Source organism: Caloenas nicobarica, chromosome 3 (assembly GCF_036013445.1).
Source record: "Caloenas nicobarica isolate bCalNic1 chromosome 3, bCalNic1.hap1, whole genome shotgun sequence".
Lineage (NCBI taxonomy): Eukaryota > Metazoa > Chordata > Aves > Columbiformes > Columbidae > Caloenas > Caloenas nicobarica.
This window is the reverse complement of record NC_088247.1, coordinates 53,007,265-53,021,429: the sequence shown is the minus strand read 5'-3', so window position 1 is coordinate 53,021,429 and position 14,165 is coordinate 53,007,265. Positions and strand designations below refer to the sequence as shown.

Genomic DNA, 14,165 nt, shown 5'->3' with positions numbered 1-14,165 from the left:
TTGCCTTCTGTCCGTGGCACAAGCCAGGGCACCGGGTCCCTTTCTTTCACTCAAGTGCACTCCTGAATTTTAAGGAAAAGACTGACTGAAATAATTGATTCTTCAGGTTTGACAGTGACTGCTGTGAAGGACTTTGGGGAGTGGAACTTGGAAGCTGGAGCACTGGTGCTTGCAGATGGAGGCCTTTGTTGCATTGACGAGTTCAATAGTATCAAAGAACACGATAGAACCAGTATCCATGAAGCCATGGAGCAACAAACCATCAGTGTTGCAAAGGCAGGGTAAGTGGCATGTTAACATATGTGATAAAACAACGTAAGATGTTTCTCTTGTACTCACAAGTTGGAGGGAGGTTTGTCATGCTGGTTAAATATATCTGTTTGTTGTACTACATGGTTTTGTTCTCACTGGTGTTCTTAAACTAGATGAGTCTGCATTTCAAAGGACAGTGCACTGGACCAGATGTTGGAAGCGACCAGTATAAATACATACCCTCTTCACTGCTGGGTTTTCAATCTGCCACTGTAGGCAAGGGCACTTTCCTAAGAAGACTCGATGGACTTGTCCTTTGGTGGGAATGGTCATAATAATCATATGTGAAATGAGGAACTTTGTGAACTTTTTATTTGAACCCAGAAAGCAGGACTTTTTATCTCCAAAATCCAGCAATACTGCATGGTAATGAAAGAAGACCAAGATATTTCCAGGCTGCTGAATTTTATATGTTGGGCATGGCATACATATTAACTCCTGCTTACCTTTAGTTCCTCACTTTCTTTTTCCAGGCCCAAATAATTTTCTGGCTGAAATCTCTGCTGCTCAAAAGGCACCACCCTTTCCACATTCCTCCTTGTCATCTTCTATTCAGTTCTTGCTCCAGTCACACCTTCTTAGCCCCTCTAGCTCTTCATGTCCTTTCTTTATTCTGAGCATTCTGCTGAAGCTCTCTTCAGCCTCCTCAGTTTTATGCCATTTTTTCCTCCTTTAGGTGCTTCACAACTCAGGTCATCTGTCCGTTTAATCTGCCTCTTTGGTATTTTGCTGAACATTTTGCTGTTGCCTGTAGGACAGATCTAATGCTCAGCAGACAACAGACAAGTAACGTCACTCTCACCTGGGAGATTACAAACCTTTGCCAGTAATGCAGTTGGGGGGGACAAATATTTGGAACTACGGTTGTCTTATCTACTTAGTAACATAGCGCCATATTTTCGCTGGGTTCCTTGTTGCACTTGATTGGATTTTGTGGACCCCAAAACACAGTTTGCTAACTTGCACATCTAGCTTCAGTTGCACACTTTTAAAGACAACATCTAATGAGGACTTTTTGAGTAGTATGTTAGCACAGATAGGTTAAGCATTTTGAGGTATTATTTTGGTGCATGGGAGATAAGGTTCTTTTCCCATTGGGTGTAAGCTAATAGAAGATCTGTGGTCCCTCCTCTTGGTTACAGAAGAATTTTGGACATGAGGCAGCGGTTACTCAGGAGCTGACTAGAAATAGCTCAGTGACAAACCAAAGTTAGAATACTTCTCCTGCTGCCTTAACTGAAAGGATTGCATTTGGACTACTAGGATAAAAATAATATCTCCCCACATCTAAAAACACATGCCAGGACAGCATGGTTAAGAGAGGAAAATGGCTGTTTCCCTGGATAAGCAGTTGATATGGCTACCGTCATTGGTTGGTTGGGTTCATATTCATAACATGTTTACATATAGGAATAAAACATATGTTTTTATTACATTTTAATTTGCTTTCTTAAAATGTGAATTCAGCTAAAATGCTACTTTCATCATTAAAAAAGTGTTTCTATACTGTATAAATCAGCAAAGTAATATTTATTTCTGAGAAGTTACATTGGTTTTCAACATTACAGGACCTAGCTGTGTATAGAGATTATTCATGGCAATATTTCTTAGTTACTTTTGGTATCCTGATAACTGTCTTTCTGTTTAGTTGCAATTCTCTGACTGAGAAATGCTATATGTATAAGATATATTAATACAGTAATCGTGTATATTGTTTAGTTCTTTCAGTCTGTCAGGGTAAGATGTGCTATTCATAACATTAAAATGTGATAGTTTTTTTAACACTTTGGAATAATTTCCCCTACCCAATTTAACCCAACCATAATCTTCACTATACTTTTCTCTAGCTTGGTGTGCAAGCTTAATACAAGGACAACTATTCTGGCAGCAACAAACCCAAAAGGCCATTATGACCCTAATGAGTCGATCTCTGTCAACATAGCTCTTGGCAGTCCCCTGTTGAGCAGATTTGACCTGGTCTTAGTATTGTTAGATACGAAGAATGAGGAATGGGACCGCATAATTTCATCCTTCATCTTGCAAAATAAAGGTAAGAGGAGTCTTTTTAAGTTATAAGGTAGTCGTCGTATTTTTTTTTTCTTTCCCCACCTTTCAGTTTAGTTTGTTATTCTTGAGTCTTTCATATTAATCAGCATTTGCATTTTCGCAGTGGTAGTTTCCTGCAGTATGGTTGTTTTTCAAGTAGGAATAAGACAGAGATCAGTAATTGATTAGTAGGGGTGAGCTGAGAACATTCTACTTCTACTATATGATCATTTACAAGAGAGTTCCACCCAGACTGCTCAGTAAGTGGATAGTTTCCAGCTTGCGCCTTTACCTTGCTTGATGTGCAGATCCTACACACCATGCAGGTGTTTCCCTGCAAACCATGTTCAGAATACAGCAGGTAGCTTTTGGCTCCTACAAAGCAGGTAAAAGAGCCAGAGGAGGTACGTACATTCCTGTGGCATTTTACATTTTAAGGAATACTAGAGCACTTAGCACTGACTGTACCATCTGGTGGGCAGTAAATCTGACGGCAGCTCTGTTGGAATTACTGGAGGCTTCACTGTGGGTTTTGTTAGGAGAGAGACTGGATGGTATGTAAGATTGCACACTGGAATTTGACCAAGTCCTTGAGGAGCTGTGTACAGACAACCTGGTATGCCCCAAAATACAGTGATGTGTCTTTTATATTCAGTTGCCTATCTAACAGGAATTCACAGCAAAAAGCTTGATGTCTGTTGTTATAAAATTACTGACTAAGCAGTTGTTATGCAGGTTTCCCAAGCAAATCAGAAAAGCTCTGGAGCATGGAAAAGATGAAAACCTACTTCTGCCTTATAAAAAGTATACAGCCAAAATTGTCTGATGAGAGCAACCTGATCCTCGTGCGCTACTATCAAATGCAGCGTCAGAATGACTGCAGAAATGCCGCCCGAACTACAATTCGCTTATTAGAGAGTTTGGTACGCCTTGCAGAAGGTAAGGCCATAGCAGTTTTGTTTCAAAGCTAACAATTAACCTTTATAAAATAATAGATCAGGAGTATAATTATAGCAAGTAAGCAGAGTAGCAGCTTTTCCATGGAGGTAGGGACAGGGGATTCTTGTATTGTTTTTTCTTTCAAATCTGAAGAAACTTGGGTTTGGAGATTTCAAATGTGGGAAAGGGTGTTACAATTAGCTTATCAGAGTGGGTTTTGATTTTGTCATTCCCACAACCATAACAGAAACTAAAACCACTGGAAGAAATCACATTAGACAGAAAATTGTCAGAAGTTATGTGTCTCTATGAAAAACAATTTCGGGATTTATTTTATGTCATTTGGGTTGCCATCCTATTCAGCCTGAGCAAAGATGTCAAGTATTTTCTTCTATTCTAAAATTAAAATAATATTAATAATAACACATTTTTGTTTCCTTAAATATCAACAATCAAGTCTGTACTTTGCAACAGGACTTCAACATTTCCAACTCTTGAGTTCAAATCATATTTCATTTATAAGAACACAAACACAGGAAACAGTAGGTCTCTATCTTAACATGATTTTTTTTATAAAATGGCAAATCAAATATTTTCAGGGTGAATTTTAAAAAATGTACTGTATTTTTGTGAAACAATCATAAATGGTCTTTGTGCTTTTATATGTCAGTTAGCAATGTAGTGCTTCCTGCATCAGATGTTTATATTTTGTTATCCATTTGGGGGAAAAATTATCTAAATGAAAGACATGCCTAACTTCTAGAGATTCACATGTTATTTTCAGATTCAGTGATTCTTCCATTCTTATGCCTTCTCATGATAGGGGCTTTTAGTAGCGTTTTGTTCTTTCTAAGTATTATATAGATGTTATTAATTAACTGCCTTTCTCTTGCTGAAAAAAAGGACTGTGTTTCCACAGCCCATTAGGAGGAGAGCTTCATGTGGTAAATGATTTGCATTATACCCACTTACGAAAATCAGTTTTGTTTTGCTGACTTAAGAAAATGAAGGAAGAAAAAATAAAGCTATTGTAGAGAAAAGCATTTAAAATCACACTAAATTTGTGACACAGACCAGTTAGAGGAAATAAAATATTTTCTGACCTGTGATGAAAATTAGACTTCTTTTTTTATTTTATGGTGATGACACGTACCTATATAGATAGGGATGTTTCATACCACAGTCTTTGTTGTGATACCCAGCACTTTACACTTTTTGACTTTAGCATTTTAAGTGTCTCTATTTGAACTGTCACTGTAACTGTAATCTGGAAGTCACATTACATTCTTTACTAGTAAAACTAAGCTTTCCAATTCCTGTTGAAACTGACATTAAAATCAAAAGGATTATATTCATGTTTAAGTTACGTCCATGCACAAGTGTTTGAAGAGCTGAAGAAATGTGAAGAAGTGTGCTGTCCCTTCTAGTACAAAAAAAAATGGCTTTTTGACTTTGGTAACACTTGCTTTCAATGCCCATTTTTTTTTGATAGCTCACGCCCGGTTGATGTTTAGGGATACTGTGACTGTGGAAGATGCTGTAACTGTGGTATCAGTGATGGAATCTTCTATGCAGGTAAGGGTTCTTGCAGACGTTGCCACTGCTGTGGTACCACATTTAAGGGATTCAGTTTATCGTGTAGACACGTCAGCTCCCTTCATCTCTTTGGAGAGAGTTTCATGGGGCTCATGGAAAGTGGGTCATCGGAGACCTTGACAAGTCACTTTTAGTCCATTTTGATCATTAAAATCCTTAAATGGAGATTATACTGGAGAATCTGGGTTGGTGGTAGAGGCCTGGTACCTTTTTTAATGGACTACAGACAAAGTGAAGTTTTGTCCTACTATTGACTTCTGGTAATGTACATTTGAAAGACCTCTTGAGCCAGAAATTGTGTCTATATCACTGTGTTTAGTAGCCTCTGATGGGCTTTTCTTCCATGATGGTATCTTGTCACTCATTAACTAGGTATGAGAGAACCAAATAATTTTTTGGAGCAAGTTTCGAACAGTTGCCAAAACGCACACTTTGTTTTGCTGTTAGATCATTTTGAAATATGTTGGTGGTGATACTAGAACTCAGAACTTCTAGAAGACTAATTTTACTCTACAAAACATTAAAAGTTCAAAACTTTAGTTGCTGTACACTGAAAACTGTACATTCCAGTTATCACGTGGATTTGTGTCATGTTTCTATGTAAAAAGGCGTTGAAAGAATGTGGGAAGCTAGATTTTGGTTAACTATAACGTTATTAAGATGTTGAATGTAAAGAAAAAGCAACACATTTAGAATAATTAAAAGCAATATGAATCTAGTAGAAGCTTTTTTAAAATGGAAATATGGAAAATAATATAGACGCTATTGCTTCAAATAGACTGTTTTTAAAGGAAATAAATCTTCATGCCTTGGAGTAGACAAAAAATTACTATAAGCAGATTATCCAGAGTTATGCATGGGGGTTTTTAGCACATCTGAAATATTTGGGTTTGGCTCTGTCAGAGATTCTGCACTCCACTGCACAGATGACTGGTCTGATTCAAAATGGCATTTCCTATGTTTCTATATAGGTTGATATGAATATATACAAATTTAAACAATTTTACTTAGCACCCATTAGCTCAATGGACCTTAGAGACCTTTGCAGGAGAGGAGATGTACTCCTCTTGGAGAGAAAGCTCTTCAGGATAAATGCACAAAGTCATATATGGCAGGTAGGCACTTCTGATCTCCCTTGTTCTTCCAGTGAGGGCTGAGAGACTAATTGCAGTTTGTGCCATGGATAATCTACTGCACAGCGTTGCAAATGGAATTTGTCTCAAAAATACTACAGGGCCTGACCTTATTAAGTAGCAAAAGATTATTTCGCTGTCTGCTGCAATTCATCTTGCACTGTTTTGAAGAGCTCAGCTTTTCAATGACAGCACTGCATCTAAGTTAAAATGAGAAGCTGGACTAATATATCCAGTTGAAACAGCAGAAGATGCCACATAAGTGTTCATTGAATGTAATTAAACTTGTAATTAACTAGATAAGAATTTGGTGGGACACTGTTTTCACAGCGATATGGTTTTGGATACAAAAATCTGAAATACTAAAATTTTTTTTCATAACATGAAAATGGAATGTATGTATATAATAATAATGAAAGTGTATTGTCATCTGTGTATCTTTCTACCTCATCAGAATGAATAAATGTAACAGAACGGTTTTAACAGTGGGTCACTTTTTCATATTTACACAGTCCTGCCCTCAAGGGCTGCAGTTTGCATAGCAAGTATCTGTCTAATAACACACAGAAAAAATTGCTTGAATTATGACTGGAGAAGACTACCTGGGAGTAGTTGGTATGCTCATCATATTTGCTTCACTCTTCACTTTTTAGGAGCAAGTAGGCAAATGTGGTAATTTCTGCTAGGAATCTGCAAATTTGAGATCCGCTATTTGAGACCAAATTTTACTTTCCTCCTGGAAAGTATAAATGAATCACTAAAATAATTTCTTTTTGAAGGATGAGATTTATTTGTTTTATTGGAAAAAAACCAGAAGTAACATGCAAAAGTTTATTTTCAGAAATTGTGTCTTTTAGAAAAAACCCAAACTTTATGTATAGATACATCCTGTGTTTCCTGCCTAATCGTCAGTCTATAGAATGAGGTTGTAAATGGGGAAGTGCTGGTGTCATTCTTGAGGGACTGGCTGCCACCTTTTGGCTCAGCAAACTCTGTCTTCAACACCATCTTTGCAACTTCTACAGAAAGTCATATTCTTGCCAGTATAAAATCAAAGTTCATAGTTCATGGGTCTGCATTCAGGTACATCTTGTGAGCCTTCTTGGGAAGGAGGACTGTCACATTATCATCACCACCCTAATTTATTACGGGGTTTTTTATGTCGTCCTAATTCACCCTTATTTTTCTCTTTCCTACTTCATCTTTGTGAGCATATTCTAACCCCCCTCACTTGACCTTTTCTTTGCCTCATTTCCTCTTTGTTAACATCATCTCTGTCTTTCTCATGTTTTCCTTGTTATTTTATTCCCATTTCAATCCCTCTCCTTTTACTCCCTTTTTACCTTTTTTCTTCCTTTCCTCAGGCACGTTTACACCCTTCCTTTCTGCTAACTTTCCCTGTAATACTTCTTTTTTCTCTCTCTGTTCTAGATCCTTTGCCCTCAGTACCACAGTGTATGGATTTGTCACATGGCCACCTTCCTCTCCTCAAAATAGTATTTCAGAGTCTCAGAGGGGCAGATATGTCAGAGACGTAAGCACCAGCAGAGGAATGAAACTAACAGATGTCTGAAATTCCCACTTAAAATTTCAGACACACACACACACAAAAGAACATTGAAAAGAAACTCGTTGTGATAGCCAAGTAAAGCACTGAAAAGTCAGTGAGGACAAGATATAATTGTGCCCCTTGGGCATATATCTCAAGATATCAAATCACGTATTCTTTTTCTTTTCCATTGGATCCGTGGGTCACGGGTTGAAAATACTCAAGCCAAAAGCAACTATCCTTTGTCAGTGTTTTGCTCAATGTTTTGTTTATTACCTGGTCCTTGTGAAGTGATGGGTTGGTGCTGCTCCTGTTCTGTGATCTGGAGCTGAATTACGTACCACTCAAAAGAAATTGTCCACTGGAGCAAACGCCATGAGAGATGGTCAGGGCCCCAGTTTCCAAGCAGTAGCACTTTGCATGTCTGAGCGCACTTCTGTTGACTGCAGTTTCCTTCTCTGCACAAACTGCATCAGGCTCCCGGTTACAGATTTATTGCCTTTCAAAACCTTTACTTAACGGGCTCGTTCTGAATGGCAAAAACTGTAACTAAGGTCAGAGATAGAATCTAGTTCTCTTTCTTTGCTTTTAATGGTCCTAACTAAGAGACTGGACTTCCCTTTCTACAGTCCCTGCCTCACTACCAACCTTACAGTCCTTGAGACAAATACAGCAGAGAGGTTCTACAACAACCTTTTGCATGGCTACAAACTAATACTTCTATGTGGAACAGATCTATCATGTTCTGAAGCAATCTGCAAAAAAAACTCAAAACAAAACCCGAACAACAAAACAACAAACAAACAACCGAGTGATAACTTTCATGGGATGCATTAATAGTTTCCTGGACAGTTTTAGTTTTAGTACTGTGTAGTTTTAGAGGGCTTTGATTAGCCACCAGAATAATGTTTTTTCCAATGCAAATTATTTACATTTAATAGAAAATTTTAACATTTCAAAATGGAAGAACTAAAATTACCACAAATGGAAGTGTGTGGTCCATGTGATGCCATATGTAGCAATTGCTGGTTCTAGAGACCCTGTTGACTTTTGCTATTGCTCTCGTGGCACGTGAAATGCATCTTTTCATTAGTTGTATTGAGCTTTATAGACTAGACAGGAGTGGTAAATGCTAGCTAATCTGTGGCAAAGTAGGTTTGTGATGTGAGGGGTTTTTTCCCAAAGAACAATTAACTGCAGAGCTATTCTAGATTATTTGTTGTGGAACAAATCACTTTGTGCAGATGCTCTGTTCCAAATAAAAACTACTTAATTTCTCACAAGACACAGCAAAACTGTCCCAGATTCTAATCACTTGCTCTCTGGAATGATTCCGAAATAGTTACTCTCAAAGAGTTATTCAGAAATATTTTTGCTGGTCAATTTACCCTATGTTGACAAGCCTTAATACCCAGGTCTTTCCATTTAAATAACTGGGCAAAGCTAATTAAAACTTTTAACAGTCAGAACTTCTTCAGTTATAAAAATGTCTCACGGGGGCAGAATTTTTACAGGTATTTTGGAAAACTTCTTTAATCCTGCTCTCCATTTTTAGTCATGATGTTCTTAAGCCTTAGGTGGACTTTCAATTTTTTGTATAAATAAAAATAAAGCAGTACGAGTAAACTGCAGACTTGATCATATGATTGCTTTATGTATATGAGCAACTTTGCTGGTGTGAGCAGACCTAATAGGATTATTTCTGTGAATGCAGTTACTTGGTAAATATTTGCTACCTTCGGCTTTAAAATATCTAAGGGAGAATTTTGTATAAAATTGTCTCTGCTGTTTAAATTTGGTGCTGAATAATAAAGATAGCTTCTATTTTTTTTAAATCTCTTTGGTGACATAGGGGGGTGCACTTCTTGGAGGCATCAATGCCTTACACACTTCATTTCCAGAAGATCCAATGGCACAGTACCGAACACAGTGTGAACTCATATTGGAGCAACTGGAGCTGCAAGATCTTCTGCACAAAGAACTACAAAGACTTGACAGGTTATAATACGCAGAGTAACAAAATAATTCAATAGTGAGAAACAATTGTTTGACGATAATATCTAGAGAGAGTCTAAAAATAGAATCTGACATTGGGAAGGGACTTGTTCTTTAGAGGACATGGGTAAGCAGGGAGATTGTTTTAAAGTAGCACTGTGAGATCATTACGAGATCATTTATGTCCCTGGGTTATAGAATTTACAAAGAATTCAAGAATGCTTTAATCAGTTCCTAACTCATATATCAACTCTATGTTCACATAAGTTTCAGCGGAGTTACTTAGGGTCAAAATGCCAGATTCTGTAGCTGAGCAAATAATTTTATACCACCTTTTGTTATTTGCTTGGTAAAATACAGCAGATCTGCTTCATATTTTTTAAGCCTTCTTTTGTGTTGGGCCTGTGAGGATCCCTCCCCTTCTGTTAATGGAAAATATAAGCCTGAAATGAAGTTCTGTTATTTTGGGTGATTTTTCTTTTTTACATGGTGGAATTTTCACTGTCTCATCTCTAGTTTTCAGCTCACCACAATAATCTTTGGAAACTTTATTTGCTGTTATTAATAGAAAACTTTTAACATACTGTGGCTGAGAGGAAAACACTAGGATTGGAAGGAAATAAAATAGAAAAAAATAACATTTGTTTCCCGAAATGAGATTAGGCTCTAAAGAAGCTCGTACTTTCTTATTGTTAAAGGAAGATAAAATATCCATGTTATCGAAGCTAATGGAATAAGAACAAGCGAGAAAACACTCTTTTTCCTTTAAATATTTTTCAGACTTATATAGCAACTTATAGTAGGGACACCTTAAGTAACCACAGAGGCAATAAAAGCAGGTGAAAGTGGGATATTATCTCCAACAGACAGACAAAGCTATTTTTAAAACAGAGGTATTCATAAGGGATCCTCAAAATGTAGGATAGGATGGGAGGTCAAATACAAACACAGGATCAGGTCTGTGTTTGACCTTCCTGGCAGGTGCTTGTGTTATCTGCTCCAAAGGCCTCCTAATGAAAAGGATTTTCCATTGCCATTGGGAAGTCTGTTCCATTATTTCTCCATCCTAATGCTCATAAAGGTTTTCCCAATATCCCACTGAATCCCCTATGCTGCAAATTAAGCTCATTTCTTCTTCCCCACCTCTTAAGCAGCTTAGAGAATATTAAATGAATGTCCTCTTTAAAACAACCTATTCTGTATTAGAAGACTTATCCCATGCATTCCCCCCAAACTGCATTTCAATAAAACAAGCAGGTATCTTTCAGCCTTTCTTGATAAGTCAGATCATTTCTGCAACTTTCCATCAAAATTTTAAGAATATTAGTAAATCGTGATAATAATTATTCCAAAAGATACATGTCAATATAGTGTTTTATCTCTCATATAGCAGAGAAACAATTTATAATGCATAGGAATCATTTTACCTAATGCAGTCACTTTCGGGATAGAATGTGGCTGCTCTTCACTCATGGTTAGAAACACTATTTATCAAAAAGTAGGATGCTCTCTCCCTTGGAAATTGTACGTTTAGATACAATAGACAGAATATCAGCTATACCAAGATTGGAGGAGACCCTTGCTCTAGCACTTCTGTTGGTTTTGAGTGCCCTGGGAGTATTAACAGCCACAGACAGTGATAATTAACTTTTATAGATGATCTGAGATGCTTTCACTCTATCACGTGGAGTTTTTGACCTGTTGGATCCATAGCAATTGTGGGAGGAACCACCAGCAACCACTAGATTTTCCATTCTGAAATATCCTTTGAGGCTTTGCCTTGCTCAGGATAAAATCTAATAAGGTTCCCATTCTAGAAGATACACTTACAGAATATGTAATCCTTAAAGGACTCTAGCAATGGCTGTAAGTAGTGCAAAGCTGTTTGGTTGGTTGTTTTTTTGGCTGGTTTCCCAAGATAATGAAGTTTAGATGATTGCTTTCTCTGTCCATCTGCCTGTCTTCTATAGAGGACACTAAACTCTGCCACTTACTGTAGAAGGTGCTGAAAGATCACAGACTGCAACACCAGCTTTCAGAGCTATATGTGGTACTTATAATGCGTTTTTGTGACCTACATTATTTGTAGCTTTTCACCATTCATACATATTAAGCATCACTAACGCAATAAAGAAAGAAAAGATGAAAAATAAATTACTATTACTTTTTATTTTCATTCCATAGATTACAAAAGGAGAATTCACACCAGCTGCAGCCTGAAGAAACTAGTTTCAATACTACTACAAAGTGCTTGAACGAGGAGACATTTGGGCAGTCAGAGCAAATGTCTCAGCCAGAACCTTCAAATCAACAAGAGTGTAACTCCAGGCCACAGCTTTCTTTGCCCAAAGGCAGCTGTGAAGGGGATATACATCCAGAACCCTTATGCAACTCGGCACGTGGTAATAACAAAAATACAAAGCACTTGATTAAACATAGAAAGAGAGGTGATGATGGCAGCCTGGCATGGTTTGATAGCCTGGAAGAGAGCAACACTGATGCTGAAGAAACTTTTCAGAAAAAGTCTCCAGTGCCCAAGATATCTCCAGGTAACTTGGCATCAAAAACCTTGTGTGAGACATCCTGTCCTGAAGAAACACGTGCTTCTGGACCAAGGAAGGGAAATGGAACGAGAGAGTCACTAGCAACTGTGGAGCTACATGCTCCTTTGGAACAGGACAAAGTTTCCAAGATAAGCAGGAAAAGGACTGAAGAACACACGTGTTTTTCTTCAGAAGCAAATATTCAAGAGCCAGCATCACCAAGCAGTAGTGTGCAGGATTCAGTTATTACACAACGGGTTTCTAAAAGCTGGCAGAGACTACACAGGGAAAAATCACGTGGATTCTTTACAAGTACACAAGACCCGGAGGCAAAGGCCCTTCCTTCAGTGTTACCTGTGTCTGGCCTGACAGATCTTTCAAGTGATACAGATTCTGTGCTAGGGGAGGGAAAGAACAGCATATCTGTAGCAGCGAAAACTTCAACAACTTCTATGAGAAAACGAAGCAAAGGTCAAGTAGTGAAGGAAACAAAGGTAGTAAGTTCCCATGAGCCACAAATCCTTGACAGTGAAAGCCCTCCAGCAGCTAAACTAGCTAAATTTTCCTTCAGACCAAGGACAAAACTTGATCATTCTTCAGAAAAGAAAAATGAGGAATTTTTTCTTTTCTCGAGTGAAACTATTTTTAAGCCTGGAGAGCAGCTCCAGGGAGAGCAGCTGCCAGAAGAATGCTGCCCCCCTGAGAAATGCAAGATGACATTGACTCGCTTAGGAAACAATAGTTCAGAAAAACGATCAATTGATAATAATGGGAGAGAAGAGCAACAGAGTCAGGCCTTAGGAAAAGAGATCAGAGGAGGTGCAACAACACACTCTGATGTCAGTTTTGATGCCACGTCATCTCCACCCACTGAAAAGAAAAGGGAGGCAGAGGGGAAGCTTGGTAGCCCAAGCAGAGAGAAGGTGCGCTCCAGCACATTAGCCAAGCTGTCGACATTCGCATTTGCATCACGTCCTGAGTCAAAATCGGAAACCTCACCTGCCATTAAAACGGACACTAACAAGGAAAGCCGTGGCCCATTGCTGAAGGTGCACGTGAGCAATCCTAGCAGAAGGAAGAGTTTTGCGTTGGGAAATGCTGATAAAGCCACTGTGGTCCCACAGAAATCTCTGTTCTCGATAGCAGAGCTAGATGATGCTACATTAGATTTTGACTGGGATGAAGAGGTTAGGAAAAATCCAACAACCTAACATGTATCTCTTCCTAATGACTTCACATACCATTCTGAATCTCCATCCTTCTATCAGTTGTATCCATAGTTTACAAAGCATTTAAAAAATAATCACCCTGGACCTCTGTTGATGCCAACGAACATACTTTTGTTATGGGCCATATACTTTGCATCAGCTAAGGACTGCATATACTGTAGGCCTGACGTGGCTTTTAGCTTTATAAACTCTTCCCAAGACTGCTTATATTGGTTGACTGCTTTGATTGACATAACGTAACCTGAAGAGTTGTGTGGCTATGTTTATATATCCAGAGTAGAGTGAATCTTGCAGAAGAGCAGGTTTAATTGACGGTTGTGGTTTATTTTGTATAATGCTTAGAACTATATGTGATTCAGATGGTCCTTTCGAATGACCATGCCACTTTAGAAAAATGATGATGCTAAAACTATGTCATTATATTTTGTTTATCTACATATGCTGTTTGTCTCAGTGTAGTTAGCAATATTGTGACTTATCATCATGCTGTGGTAAGTATTTCTGTATTACCAGTATCATGACAATTTTGCTGCATCTCTGGTTATTGTGTTCCTTGTCACACTGCTGATGTTGAACACATGGATCAAGAGATTTTTCTTTCTGTTTCTTTTTTTTTTTCAAATTTCATTTTTAAATACACTGGTTCAGATATGTGTCTGTATTCTGGGTCATTTTATCAAAACCCAACTCTGTAATAAACATACACTTCTCCATTGCAGAGAGAACGAATTTCAGGCGATTGTATGGGTGTCCTCAGTAACCAGGGCAGCTCTAATGCAGGCGTAGCCCTGGCATATAAGCTATTATTGTGGGACGGGGAGAG

At 38.1% G+C, this 14,165-nt stretch overlaps 1 protein-coding gene across 2 annotated transcripts in view; it reads left to right on the top strand.

Annotated features, from left to right (window-relative positions):
- Positions 1-13,930, top strand: part of MCM9 (minichromosome maintenance 9 homologous recombination repair factor) — a 47,346-nt gene extending 33,416 nt beyond the window's left edge. For both annotated transcript variants that reach the window (XM_065630758.1, XM_065630757.1), the window contains 6 exons: positions 107-281; positions 2,160-2,362; positions 3,094-3,297; positions 4,790-4,872; positions 9,428-9,573; positions 11,755-13,930. In XM_065630758.1, the coding sequence (XP_065486830.1) occupies positions 107-281; positions 2,160-2,362; positions 3,094-3,297; positions 4,790-4,872; positions 9,428-9,573; positions 11,755-13,324 (2,381 nt within the window). In that variant the 3' untranslated portion in view covers positions 13,325-13,930. The remainder of the gene's footprint in view (positions 1-106; positions 282-2,159; positions 2,363-3,093; positions 3,298-4,789; positions 4,873-9,427; positions 9,574-11,754) is intronic.
- The last annotated feature ends 235 nt before the right edge of the window (positions 13,931-14,165 follow it).